At 32.6% G+C, this 17936-nt stretch overlaps 1 protein-coding gene across 2 annotated transcripts in view; it reads left to right on the top strand.

The window, feature by feature from the left end:
- The window catches only part of nes (lysophosphatidylcholine acyltransferase 3 protein nessy), a 546012-nt gene extending 534025 nt beyond the window's left edge, over positions 1 to 11987 (top strand). For both annotated transcript variants that reach the window (XM_090382308.1, XM_090382309.1), the window contains exon 13: positions 11089 to 11987. In XM_090382308.1, the coding sequence (XP_090238434.1) occupies positions 11089 to 11196 (108 nt within the window). In that variant the 3' untranslated portion in view covers positions 11197 to 11987. The remainder of the gene's footprint in view (positions 1 to 11088) is intronic.
- Positions 11988 to 17936: the final 5949 nt, after the last annotated feature.

Genomic DNA, 17936 nt, shown 5'->3' with positions numbered 1-17936 from the left:
GGCCTGTTTAACTTCAACTTGCATCCACTGATGTTTAGTCCTTGTTAGCAACACCAGATGGTGCTTTTCTCTGCTGAATCTGCTTTCATGATGTTTGTTGTCTCTCCATATATTAAAAAAGTTTTCCTCCTAGTGATATTTATTCGGGCCAGTGGGAGAAGAGGGCGAGGAAATTACATCACTACAAATGCAATTAACTATTGACAACTGCCTCCATAACATTCACCAACCTTGTGCATGTGCTTCACTGTCTAATATTTGATGTTCCATTGTAATATTTCTTATATATTAATGAATATTGTATATTTGTAAATAATTAAGTATTTCGTAAATATTTTAAATATTTTTAGAAAGAAAAAAATTGGAAACTTTTATTGTGTTCTAATAAAAATTGCAATAAAAGGTTTATCAGTATTTTAAGGGATACTTTTTTCTATCAGAAGAATATTTCATTGTCTTTATCTAATTGGTTGCTTTGTAAAGAAGAAAATAAATTGGTATAGAAGGAATTAACAGTCTGTGATATCAGAACAATGTCAAAAGTGTTTACAGATTATAGGATAAAATGCAATGCGTTAGGCTTGGAGGAGATGGTCGTACAGTGGGAATCGATGAAACTGATCGTTTTACACACAAATATCGTTTTTGAAGTGTGTTTGCTTATGGGCTTGCAATTTAATAAACATGAATCAAAAAATAATTACGTTCGAGTAGTGGCAACGCACAATATCGAGGTACTGTTTGATATCGTTAATCATGGAGTTGTGCCAAGGGCAGTTATGACTTTTGGGTTGTGAGGCTATAAAAATATATATGAAACTTATGAGTGCAAACAGTGTTACATAAATGCCACTTTTATTGATCCTGATAATAATAATGCATAGAAATAATAAGTAATACATAAAAAGCATTTATGGTGCTCATTAAAAGAGGAAATTGTAGGTATTTATAATAACCATGAAAAAGCTATTAGTTTGTTTTTATTTCACATCAGTTATTTAACAGGTTGTTTGAAGATAAGATTTAATAAAAATTGTATAACATGTTTTAACAATTTTATTATTATATATTTTTCTAAATTTTAAAAATTTCAAAATAGTGGATTATTGGTGGTTGGGGGTTACTTTAGTATTATTATTATTGCTTAAGAATGAAATTAATTTTGATTCATTGCAAGAGAACAGGAAATTCACTATGAAATATATGTACATTGTTGTTGTGCTTCAGATATAAATTAATACAATGTGAATACAATATAATGATGAACCTTATTTCTAATCACAGGAAAGCTTAATCACAAATATTCTTGTTTAAGTATTTATTTACAGAAGCATCTACCCATTTCGCTTTCAATTGATAGTATTGCAAAGGAATTTAATCTTTCTGGTAACATGTTTAAACACAGATATGTCTTGATTAACCATAATTTACTGAATGATCGCTCAGCTTCTGCCAATACAGGAATGTATAAAAATATTCTAATAGCTTTTATAAGTTATTTTTTATTATGTAACATAACTTGTAGGATCCATACTTCTAAGCAAATTTCATCAGAAACATCATTAGAATATTCGTAGTGGAAATGTTTTGTGCTCTTTACTAAATCTGTAGCGCTCACAATTTTTATATTTTTCAAAAAAATCATCAAAAGAGATAATCAAAATGTTGTTCTAACTGACTTAAATGTTGATTAACATTATGTAAAATGAGACTTTAAAGTTTCCTCTGCTGTAGTTAATGATTCATCCTCAAATGTTTCATCAAAATGAGGTTTTTTTTTTTTTTCCTAAAGTTGAGTACCTATTAATTCTGTACTTATTCCCAATTGATAGGTCTCAGATTTTGACAATTCCAATATATTACTGAATCTGCTCCTTTTTTCAGAGAACTTTTTTTTTTTTTTTTTTTTTGCACTCATTTCCGATTATTGCGTATATTTATTAATTTTGTTTGTTTCATTGACAATATAGTACCATACAGTTATAGAATTGATAATGAGCAGTTTCTGAACCTGCTTTAGTTTGGTTTCTGATGCAGTTGCTTATCTTTGTTCAACACATTACTTCTAAAGCTTTCTAAGTTTCTTTTAACTGAAAGCAAATAGCTTTAACTGATTCTATTCTTGCTTCTCACTGAGCATTGCTTATTGGCTTTAATGTTATTCTTAAATGTCTGCATAATGTGTCCCTCTGAATGGTTGATACAGAAAATATTGCATATAAATGTTTGATTACAACAAAGAAAAATTTGCAGACTGTACTACTTGCAGCTACATCTCATAGTAAAAGGTTAAAAGAATGACCTACACATGGAATATATAACACTATACTACTTTAGGATTAATGTGCATTGGGCTTGAAAGCCATTGTATTTCCCCTTCATATTTTACTCATTATCATAACATTGCCCTCTGCAATTGTTAATGTCTGTGTTATACTATATTAACAGCAGATTTACAAGACCTTTGGCAGTCTGATCAAAAGCTGCAAAAACCTTATAAAATCTACATTTCTGTAATTCTTATACCATGTGAATACTAAGATAGTTTATTTAGCTATTAACTAAATCACTATACATTAAGGTGACTTTTTGGGAACCTTGCCAGAACCCATCCTCAGACCATACATTGGCTGTTGCAAGCCTACTGCTTGCTGGTTGTCTCAATTCCAACTGCGTATTTTGCATTATAACAAAGAAAAATTTGCATGATGTACTACTTGCAGCTGCATCATAAAATAAAAGATTAAAATAATGACCTACACATGGAATATATACTGCTTTAGGATTAATGTTTTTCTGGATTTCAGGAAAGCTTTTGATACTGTTGCACATGGAAGACTACTATACTAATTGGAGCAGTATGGCATTAAAGGCAAGTTGCTACAATGGATAAAAGGATGGATGAGTGGGAGAAGACAGAGAGTGGTAATCAATGGATACTGCTCTTTGTGGACTGATGTTATTAGTGGTGTCCCCCAGGATTTGGTGTTGGACCCATTGTTGTTTTGTATATTTATCAATGATATTGATGAAGGTATATCAAGCTTAATGTCAAAGTTTGCAGATGATACAGAGGTTGGCAGCATTGTTAATAACAGTAATGACAGTTTGCTGAGCAGCAGGATCTGGAAACGTTGAGTAGGTGGGTTGAGAAGTGGCAACTGAAGTTTAACATTGACAAATGCAAAGTACTGCATATGGGTAGCAGTAACCCCCAGAGAAATGTACCAACTGTTTAGTGTTACACTCTGAGTAGTGGAGAATGAAAGAGACCTGGGAGTAATTGTGCAATCAATTATGAAGCTGTCAGAGCAGGTCACAGGGTATTGTCAAAGATATACAGGAATTTTGCTAGTAGGGAAAAAGGAGGTGATTATCCCTTTGTTATAAGGCAATGGTCAGACCACATCTTGAGTACTGCATACCGGTCTGGAAGCCTCATATTAGGAAGGATGGAAAGGTGTTAGAACGAGTACAGAGAAGGGCATCAAGACTGGTGAGGTGGGGAAAGGGGTGCTCTTATGAAGAAAGGCTTAAGTTCTGCAAATTGCAGCATCTGGAGACTAGGCACCTGCGAGGCGATCTGATTGAGGTGTATAAGTTGATTGCTGGATCAAACTTCCATCTATTGTTGTGAAAGTTGATAGCTTAAATAAATTCAAAGCAGAACTAGACAGATTTGGAATGAATGGATGGGTGAAATGGGATGGGTTATTTATTTATTTTTTTTTTTTTTTTTTTTGGCTAATTCTGTATGAGCTTGTTTTCTTTCATCATATGCCTCTACTAATGCTAATGCTAAATGTGAAGAACATACAGTTGGAATTGAGACATTCAGAAAGCAGGTGGCTGGCAAGTGCCTAGGTATGGTTTGAGGATGGGGTTCCAGCAAGATTCCCGAAACGGTACCTTAATGTATAGTGATTTAGTTAATAGCTAAATAAACTGTCTTAATATTCACATGGCATAAGAGTGGTCATTATTGAAATCTAGATTCCATGGAAAATCACCCCATAATGTTCTTTTACAACTAGGTTAAACCCTATAAAGTTTTCAAGAATTTTTGCCTTACTGGAGTTCTTATCCATATGAATATGTCTTAGTATTTTTGGCACTGTTCTTTGTGCAAAACATTTGGTGTACATTCCATTTGCAAACTGTAATATTTCACAATTCTAACATTGTTTAAAATTGTGTTCAATACTTCTTAACTAAGATCTTGTAAAAACGTATTTGTTGAATTATTATATAAAAATTCTGCCAGAACGTCATATCTGCCAATAGTTCAAGTAATCCTAAAAAATTCCTGTTACTGTTAAAGATGGTCGTCACTGTCCCTGATTGCTAAATTTCCACTTCACAGAAATATTACGGCAATTATTATAGTAATGGGAATAAAAAAAACTCAATTTGTTTTAGTCAAGCTCTCAGGCACCATATATTAATGCAGTTCTCGCACACGTTGCTGCTGTAACATCTGACTTCCAAGCAAAGTGTCCAGCACAAAATGGTTGTATTGCTAATACAGTGGATACCAGTTATTTGGAACACATCGGGACTAGTGCATTTTGGCTCGATTAAGCAGCTGCCCCAATTCTGCGAAGTTTCACATAAGTGTTTAAAAATACACTTATGTGAAACCCCGCTTTACAATTGATTCTCTGTACAATCAAATCACGTTATGATGGACTCACCATAGTAAAGTACCATTCACTATACGATATGTAATACGTGCTGGTCATTGTGATCATGTTTGGGAATTGAATTTTAATTCTATTAAACAGCGATTCTAATAAGTGAAAATAGGAGGAATATTATCCACAGTCTATAAAAGTAAAGGTATATTAAGCACAAATTTACACTTTATTACCTTACCAGTTAAAAAATTAAATGACATATGAAAATTGGAAGAATATTTTCCACAGGTTAGCAAAATAAAAATAAATTTGCGCTTACGTGATAGCTTAATTAATATTTACTGTAATGTGTACATACTAACTAGTTGATATTTCTGTTCACTGACATTTGGGAGGAGGAGGGATTAAAATTTAAAACAGTAAAAAAAATAAGCAATCATTAACAAAGAACATGGCCCACAAAAATTGCAACTAACACGATATGTGCAAGCGAGAATGGAATAACAAGTTACGAAGCTTAAAAAATAGGAATGAGAAGATTCTGTAAATTTATTTATGTTTTTTATATGATCGAAGATTTCGGTGAAGGGGAAACACATTTCACCATAATAATGTAAAAATTCACAGAATTCCAGCTGTCAGTATTATTGCAAATTCAGTAAGATTCAGTTTACTATCTGTTTATAATAGATTGCACTAACAGAAAAGCCCAATAAACCGTAAACTGCTAATTGTTTTTATTCTTTTATGGTCGTGACCTGAAATCCAGCCGGACCACGTGGTATGGTCGGAGACAATTGTAGGGTAATCTCGACTGCTATGGTCTCCTGCCCTAATTAAACAGCATGTTGTCCCAATTAAGCAAAGAAAACCCTGGCTACTTTCTCGATTAGGTTCTGTTCTTTAAGATTTGTGCCAAATAAACGGCTGCTCCGATTAACCGATAGCTCAAATAACCGGAATCCACTGTATTTAGAAACTGTTAGAAACTAATGTTGCCATTTTAGCACTTTTCACAATAGGTTTGGCACTTTTTTTTTTTTTTTTTTTTTGTTTATCTAGCATCTTCTCATCCTACTTTTCTCAATTTCTAGCACCATATTTGATGCATTTGTTTGTTTTCTTAAAAATTACCCTCTTAAGCTAAAACTCTGTGCTGTGACATTTCTTAACATTGCCTGGTACTAAACTTCCAAGCACCTTGCAGTTACAGCACTTTAAGAATAAACATATCAAAACCAAACCTTTCCAAGGAAACTACGTAACCATGCTCTAATCGATGGTATATATATATACATTCCATGTTCCCAGTTACTGTAATAGCATTGCACTATAAATTGGTTATGTAAGCAGTAAAATGACTGAAGTGGTGCTGTGCGTTCCTTCCTCATCTCTAAATTTCTTTTAAATTCAAGGATTTATTTTTAGGGCATATAGTATTGTCCTTTATCTATATTTTTTTATGGTTTCATTATTTGTTGTGATAAAAAAGGGAAAATTGTAACTTGTTTAGTTGATAAACCATATAGAAAAATAAATTAAAAAAAAGGAAGGAAAAGAAAAACAACTTTCTGATAATAAAAATGCTTGCTTATTATAGGTCACATTAGCTTAGGGAGACTGATTGCACTTCTTGCTAATGGTGCTTAAGAGTGTGTTCACAAGTGAGATTTATCTATGGACCAATGAAAATGCACTGGTTAACAGAGGGTGATGCTTAATAGAGGGTTGCTTAATGCAGATTTCACTTTTTGAATTACTGGAGTAACCAACCCAAAACAGATAAAGTAATTCAAGTTGTTTCCACATGGCATCCATTGTTCTGAATATATTTAAGAGATTGTTGATGAAAATTTATCCTTTTCCATTTGATTCAGTTACTTTAAGTGCCTGACTTTTTTATTTCCTTGTGAACATGAAACAATTGTGTGTAATTTTATCCCTCTGTAAAAACGAGTCAAAAAATATATTCAACATTTTCATGATTAATGGCTTGTAGATGCTAAATATAAGAACTGACTCTGCAAATTAGATGGCAGTTTAAAAAATTTTATGAATATTGTAAATGCATGCTGACAACCAAATTAAGTGACATTGAAAGGCATCATAATACAATGAATCGCACGAAATCCTAAGAGCCCTCTTGCCTCCGTAGCCAGGTGGGCAGGAGCAGCAGTGCATAGCACGCGCTTCTTGATTAGACCGGGGTTCGAGCCCGTGACCACCAAATACGGAGGATGCAGAAAGGTCACGGAATGACCACTGCATATCCCCAGAGCAATATGGCCTTAGTTGCTAATGCTCCTAAAAAAAAACCTAACAATAAATAAGAGCCCTCTAGTTGTCATCATCAAAGTGTATTGCCATTCAAGAAAACTGAAAGATGACACAAAGGCAGAAAGTAGCATACAACTTTTAATAGTTTTGAATTGTGCCTTGAGGTATTATTAGCATTAGCCATATGGTGCAAGGAAGCCTGAGGCTTATGCTGCACCAGCCAAAGGTAGTTACTCATTTGAGTAACCTTTTGTAAATTCTGTTTTTCAGAGAGCAAGGAATGTAAGAATTTCAAACTGCAAAGAGCAAAATGTTCTTTGCACGTTGCTGAATTTAATTATGGCAACCATATTACCATAACATACAGTAGTTTCAAGGGAGAAGGGATTAAATTCGAAAACTAAGTTTCTAGTAAAAAAAAAAAAAAAAAAGCTTTCATATATTTTAAGCAACTGTTACATTACTAAAAATTGAGTACTAAAACAATGGATATGTTAACCTTGTTCTATTTACAGAAATGTTATCTGATAACAAAACACTTATTTTGTAATTTTTTGCCTTTTATAATCATCCAGTTTTGTCTTCTGTATAAGATTCCAATAGTAGTCTTCCATCACATTTGGACTCTGTTTTTCCTGGTATCATTTTCTAATTTGAGAAATATCTTGGTGAAACCTTTCACTATGTTCATCGGTGACTACTCCCAAGTTTTCAAGAAAAAAGTCTAAATAGAATGTAGGAAATGAAGCTTTAATGACATGTTGCATCTCAACTCTCAATGCTAAAATTAGCTCATCCACAGTTTCACTGTAATTTTGCGATTTCTCATTGCCTAAAAAGTTCTAGAAGATGTTTTTGAATGCCCTCCAGGCTCTTATTTCTGTACGATTTAATTTTTTAGTGAATTCCTCATCTTGGAATAGCAGTTTGATTTAAGGACCCACAGAAATTCCCTCTTTGTCTCAGTCTAACTGATTCAAGGAAACTTTTGCCCTAAATAGGAAAATTCTTCTCCATTTTTGTCCATCACTTTCACAAATATATTTATCAAACCTAGCTTGATGTTCAATGGAGATAAATAGATTTTTGACTCATCCACCAAAGGAGGATGTGCTACATTTTTCTGACCCAGTGTAGGTTGTGAACAGTCTGGGCATTTTTTTATCCTGTAGTGACAATCCTTTGCTCAGCTGTCCCACTTGCATAAAGAGTAGCAGTATTTAGTGTGTCCATCTTGCAACCTAGTCAGCAAAGCTACCACTTTTAGGTCTGTACAGATATTCAATTTGTATTCTTGATAGCATATTTTTTTGAAAAAGAATATGTAGGTCTCATACATTTCATTCGTGTGAACTGCATGGGCCAATGTTATAGTTGGATACGTATTTCTATTATGGAATAAAACTTCTTTCAAACTGACCTTGGCTTTTCATGCATCAATGAAAAGTCTCCACTGCTCAGGGAGGTGCTCCAGATGTAACTCTTTCATTACTTCTTGGACATTGTTACAGTAAACCAAAGCACTGTCCATGGAGTAATATTCATTATTTTAGATTGCCTCTGCCTATAAAAAGACACCTTGACATTTTTTTCAAGAAGATTCCATTGCTGAAGCCATGATCCTTGTATAACTGAGTTTTGGTTTAAGAGAGGTCCAAATCTCTGACCTATCATTCAATTCTGTGTGAGTGATTAGATGTGGCTTTGCAGTATCAAGAGTTGAAAAGTCTGGATTTGTATTCGTTTTGGGTTCTGCATCTTCTGGAGACTCCTTTTCTGATCCTGAATTAGAGTCAAGTCCATAAGTTCTGGTGGCTTGGGCACTTGCATTATATCATCATGAGGAACTGGCCTTAGAGCAGAAGGTATATTGGAATACTCCATTTTATGTTTGAAAGAAAATGAAAAAAAGCAACACAGAATACAAATAAGCTTAGGAGCACAGGTTTTGAGAACGAATGGAGAAATACCACGAGGACCAGGTGCGCTGTTGGCATCAAGACTGTTCAAAATTCTTCTGACATCCTTTTGACAGAAGACCACAGGAGGAACTGAATGGAGTGTACTGGGAATGGTAGCAAGTGGTTTACCAAGATCATTATTACACAAGTTAGAAGAAAAGTAGAATGCTAGTGTGTCAGCTTTATCTTGCGAATAGAGATGGGCAAAAGTTGTGGCTAAAAACTCTCCTGTCCAATTATCACCCTATTGTACTTGTATTTTTTTCCAAAGAAATGGAGAAATCCATCAACTTTTAACTATTAAAACTACCTCAAAACACTGATGGGTTCCATCAGTGTTGATCAACTGGTAATGTATTGGCAGTGTCCTTAAATGTCCATCTCCATTAATTCTTCATTGGGGCAAAGAAAACTTAGGATCGCATTTCTCTATTAGGAATTAACTTCTAATCTTTCTTGGTATAATCACATCACAATTATTGCTTCCTCTACATCCACAGCACTCGGTTTTCTCTTTCACTCTCAGCATTACATTTCTTCAAAATGACTGCTCACTCTGTACAAATCTTAGGTCTGCTCTACCATGGAATGTTGTTCCAACATCTTACCTTTTATGTTACCTTTGAACAGATTCAATAAAAAAAAAAAAAATTGGTGAAACTGAAGCAGGTACCCTTGACATTTCTAAAGCTTTTGATCATATTTGGCAGGAAGTTCTTCTAAACAAGCACCCAGCTTTTTCTCTGACTGCTCAAAGGAAGTGATTGTAGATGGCTGTTTGACTTCTAACTTCTCCACTAATGCTCTTGTTCCCCAAGGTTCATTTCTGTCTCCCACTCTTTGCTCCTATACATTAATGACCTTCTTCCACTGATTAGAAATTCTATTAATAGTTTTACTGATGATAGCACATTAAAGCCACCTTCCAATTTGAAAAGGCTTTTCTTGCACAAACAGCTTCAACTACTTAAATATCCTCTACAATGTCCTTAAATGTCCATCTCCATTAATTCTTCATTGGGGAAAAGAAAACTTAGGATCGTATTTCTCTACTAGGAATTAGCTAAAAATTAACTTCTAATCTTCCTTGGTATAATCACATTACAAATATTGCTTCCTCTGCATCCACAGCACTTGGTTTTCTCTTTCACTCTCAGCATTACATTTCTTCAAAATGACTGCTCACTCTGAACAAATCTTAGGTCTGCTCTACCATGGAATGTTGTTCCAACATCTGAGATGGAGCCCCAACCCCAACCCCCCCTCTCCTCTCCTCTCCTCTCTCTCTCTCTCTCTCTCACACACACACACACACACACACAGATTTTTTAGACTCCATCCAAAAGAGAGAAGTCAGATTTATTAATAACCTATCTCTTACTAAGTCTCTCTACCCTCTATCTCATGGGCACTGTTCTTCTGAATTGTCATCTAATTCCTTCATCTCTTCCAAACCAATCTGAACACATTCCATAATCAGTCAGCATCCATTCGCTGTCAGTCTCCAAAATCAAAAAGCCAGCTTTTTCTTTTTCTCATTATCCCTTCCATGTCTGTTTTCTGAAACAACCTTCCTTCATATGTATTTCATTAAAGTACAACCTACTAAAATTCAAGTGATACAATTTTCAGCCTACTACCCATACACTTTACTAATTACTATAGGTTCTAATACCTTTCATGTTTGGGCAGTATACTCAACATAATTCAAATAAAAAAGGTGCCTCCGTAGCCAGGTGGGCAGGAGCAGCAGTGCGTAGTACACGCTTCTTAATTAGACCAGGGTTCGAGCCTGTAAACCACCAAATACGGAGGATGCAGAAAGGTCAGGGAATGACCACCGCATATACCCGGAGCAGTATGGCCTTAGTTGCTAATGCTCCTAAAAACCAAATAGCAACATCAAATAAAAAAAATTCTCGTGATGTAAGTAAATTAGCTTTTTCTCTACTGAAAATTAACTAAAATATATATTGATCAGATGTTTTGCCAATTTCTTACCCATTCCTATGTGTTGCTCTGCTCAAAAAAAGATTTGAAACACACATGAATGAAATATTAAATTCATTACTCTGTTGTGATGAAATAAGTTTGAATTTTATAAATTCACTCCAGAACTGTTGATTTTTTTACTCCCTATATCTTAAAAAAATATATATATATATATTTAACTGTTAATACTATCGAGTTTACCTATTGTTTTTGTATTTCAGGTTTACTCATCTATATACTTTGTGGGTCATATTGTTTATATAGGGTGGATACCACTCTATTTCCTTATCATAATGGCAATCCCAAGAAGCAGAAGGAAAGAAGATTAGGTTTAACTACATTGAGAAAGGTTTAAAAATCAAAGAAACATTATTTTCACAACAGCAGTTCTGCACGATGTAAATTATTATTGCTGTTTTCATTCCTGCTGATATTCACACTCTCTCTCTCTCTTTAATTCTTTGTCATAGAGCTATGGAATAGTCACTGATATTTTATTATGTTATATTTAATACTATTATAAGTACTCTTTTCTAGCACAAATCAGTTTTCAGGTTAATTTCATTGAAACAGATAAAAATAAAAAGATGGGGCCACAGCTATTAATTAAATCAAATTTATCCTGCTCACTGCATTTTTCAGTGATTATACTAATCTATATAGGGTCAAACTTTAATTGAAGAAATGCAGAAGTAATAACAAAATATATTACAATAAATAATGAGTAGTACTGAAAGGGTCACCAAAATGGAAAAGGGTAAAATTAAGATGTACTTGTAAGACTTCTTGTTCTGACAAGGATTTTTTAAATTTACTCAATTTGATACAATTCAGAAAATTGTATTCCTTTTTACTGAATTCTAATCTGTGTTACTAAATTTCATGCTTAAAAGGTCTGGGATTAATGATGATATAAATTGGAGGGACATGTCTAGTTTAGCGTGTTATTCATGCTTTTGAAAATAACTTTGAAATTATTAATTTTCTGTTTTAGTTATTTGGAGAAATGAAATAAAGGCCTGGGAATCAAGTTGTATATGAAATATTGGAGCGTAACTAGATACTGTTTTAAGGATCTTTAGTAAAATTGAATGGCATGCTGGTTCATTGATTCAAAATGCTCAAGTGGTTTTCTAAATTTATATATTATTTTAGAAAATTTTGAAATAAGATAAAATTTTAAGCAGCATAATTTATTTAATTTCTTGGGAGAATTTAAATTAGATTTATTCATTATTTATATTATTAAATATAAATAATGATTTTTTTTAAAACATTGCATTACCAGTGAATCTGCAAATTGTGGATATTAACTTGATAATTAATTGTATGCAAAAAATAGCTTGTTTTTCTTTCATACCATATGGGTTGGTTTTAAGAGTTATTAACAATGTTCTATAGGTTCTTAACAATGTTCTGTAGGTAAACTTTTTTTCAAGGAAGATTCAATTAATGTACAACAGCTAATGTATTTGAGAAAACTAAATTAAACAAGTTGTCTGCGTCAAAATATTAAAATTCTTGAATTATAACTAGCATAACATATTAGTAAAAAGTTGGGTATTATGCCCAACTTTTTACTAATAGAATTTTGAGTGGGGTGGGTCAGAATAGTGCTGTATTGGTACTCCTTTTAATTAAATACATTAATTTAATTAAAAGAAGTGAAATCACAAATTCATTTTTAATTTATAGCTGTGTTTATTAACCTTTTCCAGAGTGAGTTTCTTGAAAATGTTTGAGCCCTGAGCAGGGATGTTTTCATTACTGTGGGCTCTTTGGAAAGTCTTCACAAAATTGAAAATTTGTAAAAATTAAAATATTGTACATAAATGCCTCAACTTTTAATTTGTTCATATATTGATTTGATTTGATTTGATTTCTCAGTATTAGAGTGAAATTATTTCAAAAATCAAGTCAGAATTTAAAAAAATAAACAGATAAGAGAATTTGAAAAAAAATTGTTAAAAATTTTGTAAATAATTCATTGCCAATTCTTTTTGGTTATAATTTATGTATTGTGTGATTCAATTTCACCAACTCCTGTATTTGAATTCCAGAGAATTTCATCTCTTAAATCAAAGATGGACATCAATGGCTGATAGGCACAATCTCCTCCTCCTCTGATTTTAAAATCTTTTTATTCTGTCATCTGTTATAAACTGTCTGTGGTTACTTGGAAACACAGATAAGAGATAGCAGTACTTAATGGAAGATTTATAGTGTATTTTGAAATAGCCTTGGAAAAATGTGTGTACTCCGGAAAAGGTTAAAATGCAGTTAATATTCTTCTGCAAGTCCAATATTTTTAATTATAATTATAAAATGGGATTTTGCAACATTAGCTGTGGTCTGTTATTATTGTAATTTATTATTATTATTATTTAGTCATAAAAAGATTGTTATATAATATTTAATTTGAAAGTTATATATGTCTGCTTTTAATTTCCATCTTGCTTCCCAAGAAGGGACCCAAGCAGCTTTCCAGCTGCTTGGGTCCCTTCAGTGACAGAGATCAACTTTTGACCATCAAGGATTGGACTTATGATTGCATTAGAGGTAACCATAAGACCAATCACATGAGCTAGCCTGAATTGCTAATACCATTTTATTCACTTAACTTCACCAAAAAAAGTGTGAATCTGCTCTTCGCCTGAAATGAAGGGACACTTCCATGACAGCAGGTGGTGGCCTCTATTATCGAATGTATGCTGACGTGTGGATGTTTTTTTTGTAAGTGAGCAAGTTACAAAAAGCTTACAGATACATAACAAATACTTTGTGTAACTTTTAATCATAATTTTCGGCCAACTAATAAAGGTTGCCAGGATTATATTTCATTCAGTGAGATTAAAATAATTTTTGATGCATACACTAAATATAACCAAGCCAGATGTGTAGGGTGAATATGGTCCAGTTTTAGAATTAACTAAACACATTCAGTATTTAGTCAGCATGCATTCACTGAGAGAGAGAGAGAGAGGCCATGCAATATCTGATGAGAGACCTATAATTGTGGAAAGAGCTGTCATGATAGTGCCCTTAGTTTTAGACAAACAGCAGGTTCAGTCTTTTTGGTGATGCTGTTTTTATAAAATTACGTTAGCAATTCAATTAAGCTGTCAGGTGTCATCAGGTGATACCAGAATAATATAAATTTTGAAATTTAAATATCTGTTAGATTTACATATGGTTACGTTAATATTTAATTCCTTCAATGTAGTATTCACTTGAACCATTAATTATTTAATTGGAAAAGTACAGCTGCTTTTGTTTGTACAGAAAATATACCATATACCTACTCCTGTCATAATGTTTTAAGAGTTTTGGTTTTCCTTCACCCACTTAAATATCCTGTGATGATTTTTATAAAGTTTCAAAATTTTCTTGCTCTCCCTCACCCCCATAAAAAACCAAAATATCTTTCCTTGTTTTTTTTTTTTTTTTTTTTTTTTAATTTGGCATAGTGGCAGAGACATGTTGTAGGCCTCTGTCACTGGATCAAAGTATCTCCATGACAGAAATATTACACACACATACAAGGTTTTCAAATTATTTCGATGCCAATGTTGAAGTGTGACCCCTTAACTTACTTCAATGTATAGTGTTTATTTCCCTATTGCAGACATTCAACATTCAAACTGGCAAGAAAAATTGCAGAGGAATCTTTGATTGTATCTGCAGTGAATGAAGACAAATGGCTCAATATTTGTCCTCAATGGAGATAGATACATTTTGAAACTCTTAATATGCAGAGGAGTAAGATAAACAGGTATTAAACATACATATGAGCTCTCTATTGTGATTATTGCTTTCCTCTAAAACACACACACACACACACACACACACACACACACACACACACACACACACACACACACACACACACACACACATTCAAGTGATTACATATATAATGTAATATTAGTAAAAATATTCCATTAAACCATCATAAAGAAATAAATGTAGCAATTTCATATTTAAAAAACTGTTGTTGTTGTTGTTGTTGTTTGAGATTTTATGCAATTATACATGTTGTTTGCGATTTTATATTAAACCATCTTCACCCAGACTATCTTATAATAAGGAATAGTTTCATAAATCACAAATGTAGCATTGTTTACAGGGACCCTGCATAATGCAAAATGGTTCCCTATTGCAGTACATTGTGTAATACATGAAAAATTGCCCTACTCTTTTTCTTGAAATGTCTTTGTGGGTTAGAATCATCAGATATGCTAGTTAAATTTACATAGATATTATACAAAATTCAGTTCCATATTACAAGGTTTCTGAAGATCATTTGACATAAGTTCATCACTGGTAGCTACTACAGCCACCATTGTAGTAGCTATTTTGTGTAATATATTTGCAAAATAAATTATTTATTGGGTCAAAGTATTGTGTAAATTTAAATAACATGAGATTGTGGGGCACAAATAGTAAAATCAGTCATAATCCTATAGTCCTTTTATCTTATATAAATATTTAATTAGAAAGATTATTAGATGAAGTAGCATATGCTAAACTGTGAAAGGAGCCAAAGGATCTGATAGTATATACTGTTAGATTTCAAGGAGAAAATTCTGTAATGTTGTTTGATTAATTTGTGCATGCTAGGTCCAAAACTTAGGTTGGAATTTGATTGAATCTGAAATTGTTATGAATCTGAAATTTAGGAATTGCTATATTAAAAGACTAAAAGCTGAACTAAAAATATATGGTAGAGGATATGTAGCACATGAAATGTGAATACCATATCATAGAGAGTGAATTCCAGTCTCAAAGTTTATAGAGGATAACATACACCATGCAGAAAATGAGGTGAGAAGCATGCCAATAAGAACACCAAGAAATTACTTACTTATTATATGCTTGACATAGTGGAGTAGCCAGTGCAGGAGTGGTAATACATATATTGAGTTGACCTAGATTCAAGTGCATGTGACCAATAAATATGGTTAATGAAATCATCTCATTGTGGAAATGATTAGACGTATTTTTCTCTGACCTGTGTTGTTTGTGCCCGAGTATGAACAGAAGTTTTTTTTTTTTTAATATGAAGCTAAAAAAAAAAAATAATAAAATAAATACTTTGATTTAAAAAAGCATATATGGTTAAGGACATTATCAGGTATTAATATAAACTGAAATTTATTTTGAGTTTGGTTTATTGGTAACTGCTAAGATTGGTTACACACAAGAAAGGAAACTGTGGGCAGTGAAATACCTAATATTGGCAAACTCCCAAATGAATTATCCTTTTTGTATTTATATTCCTATTTTGTCCTCAAAAAAACCTGAGTAGAAGATAAATACAAAGGATAACTGTGACTTACAATTTCTTAAATACGTTAAATCAAACATGATACCCAATTAAAACAAAACCTGGTTATATATAAATTTTTACAAGAATTTGCAATATTAAGATCTAGAGACCAGTGTAAATTTATTCAGTTTCTGAGATATTATTAATCAAAAATTCTCAGAAATAATGATCCCTCTCCCATTACAGATATTCATATTTTTCAAATGAATATGAAACTTGGTATTAAAACTTGATTTTACTAGTTGCACTCTCATAATATGACACTGGCTTTGGTTGAATGGATTTAAAACAATGCCTGTGTGTGTTAACTCTTTAAATAGATCTTAAAATATATTTTTTTTATTTTTATTATTATTTTTTTTTAATCTGAGAAAGCTAAATGTGTAAAAATGGAAGAATTTGATCACATTACACTTCTACCTTAATTTTTTTTTTTTTTTTTTTTTTTTGGATGAATAAATTAAGCCCGGAAAGAACTTTTGCACATTTTGTTGATCATGATTCCAGATGGGTAGAATATCTTCACTGTATCTGTCCCATAATAATTTTGGTTAATAGGTCACTGATGTAGGAAGGATAGGATAACACCAAACTTTCCATAAAAATCTCTGGCGAGAACAAAAGACTCTTCAGCTGAAAGCGAATTCTTCCTGCTAACACTGTACCTTTTAGATTTAAACAAACAGTTTAATTGAGTTAATCACTCTTAAGCCATGTGAAAATTATTGTGCTGAAATTCCAGCTCATTGCATATTTAAGTAACTATTGTTGTTACCATATAAAAATAAGTAATAATTAAACAACAAAAGCCTACTTTGACCACAGGAAGAGTTGCTCAGCCCTTTGCAAGATATGCACAATGCTGTGGCCTGTGTTATACAAAAGAGACTAAATAAATCTGCCCCCAAAACCAGAACCAGACTCTCAAATAAGAAATTAACTGAAATCACAAAAATAATAAGAAAATTAAAAGAATGGGGGTGTCACAGGCATGATTTTTTAGGGAAGCACCCACCTATCGACATCCAAAAAGGTCATATTTCCTTAATGAACAATGGAAAAGTGTCAAGCATTCATTGGTGTGCCTATATGACCTATAGCAGAACAAACTGAGAAAACCAGCTAACTAATCTTCAGAAAACACAAATTCGAGTACACTAGCCCTCTACATGTTAACTTAAAAACCAAATATACAATACGTTCTTTCTTGTTCTTTTTTATCTGAATAATTCACTGTACCTGTCCTAAAATTACTTTGCCCTTTTCACATAGATGGCAGAATTTTCTTGCTTGCATCCAGGCAATTAACTTTTGACCTAGATATAAATTTCCCAATAATAGCAAAAAATACACTACTTTTAAATCTGTCCTTAGAATAATTAATGTCTGTGTTCTTCTCTGCCAGGATTGCACCCACTATAATTTTTCTCAAAACTGTGTATATCTATACTGCATAGGTTAATAGCACCATGTTATCCAAATTATAGTTACATCATAATTTATTTCATTAGCTAATTAGTAAATTAAAAAATTATCTTAACATTAAGAGTGACAGAAAACAACTGACAAAGAAAATCAGAGGTGAAAAAAAAAAAAAAAAACCTTTTTTTTTGTAACAACCTCCCCTCCCAATTTCAGAAGAAAGATAATCCTTAACTGTAATGTTTTTATGCAGTTCTAAAAAATATTTGTCCCCACATAATTATATTGTTAGATTTCAGTTAGTTTTGCTTATTCAGC

This window comes from Mastigoproctus giganteus, chromosome 10, assembly GCF_048544385.1.
Source record: "Mastigoproctus giganteus isolate SK-2022 chromosome 10, ASM4854438v1, whole genome shotgun sequence".
Classification (NCBI taxonomy): Eukaryota; Metazoa; Arthropoda; class Arachnida; order Uropygi; family Thelyphonidae; genus Mastigoproctus; species Mastigoproctus giganteus.
Note: the sequence above shows the minus strand (reverse complement) of the source record. Positions and strands in the feature narration are given on the sequence as shown.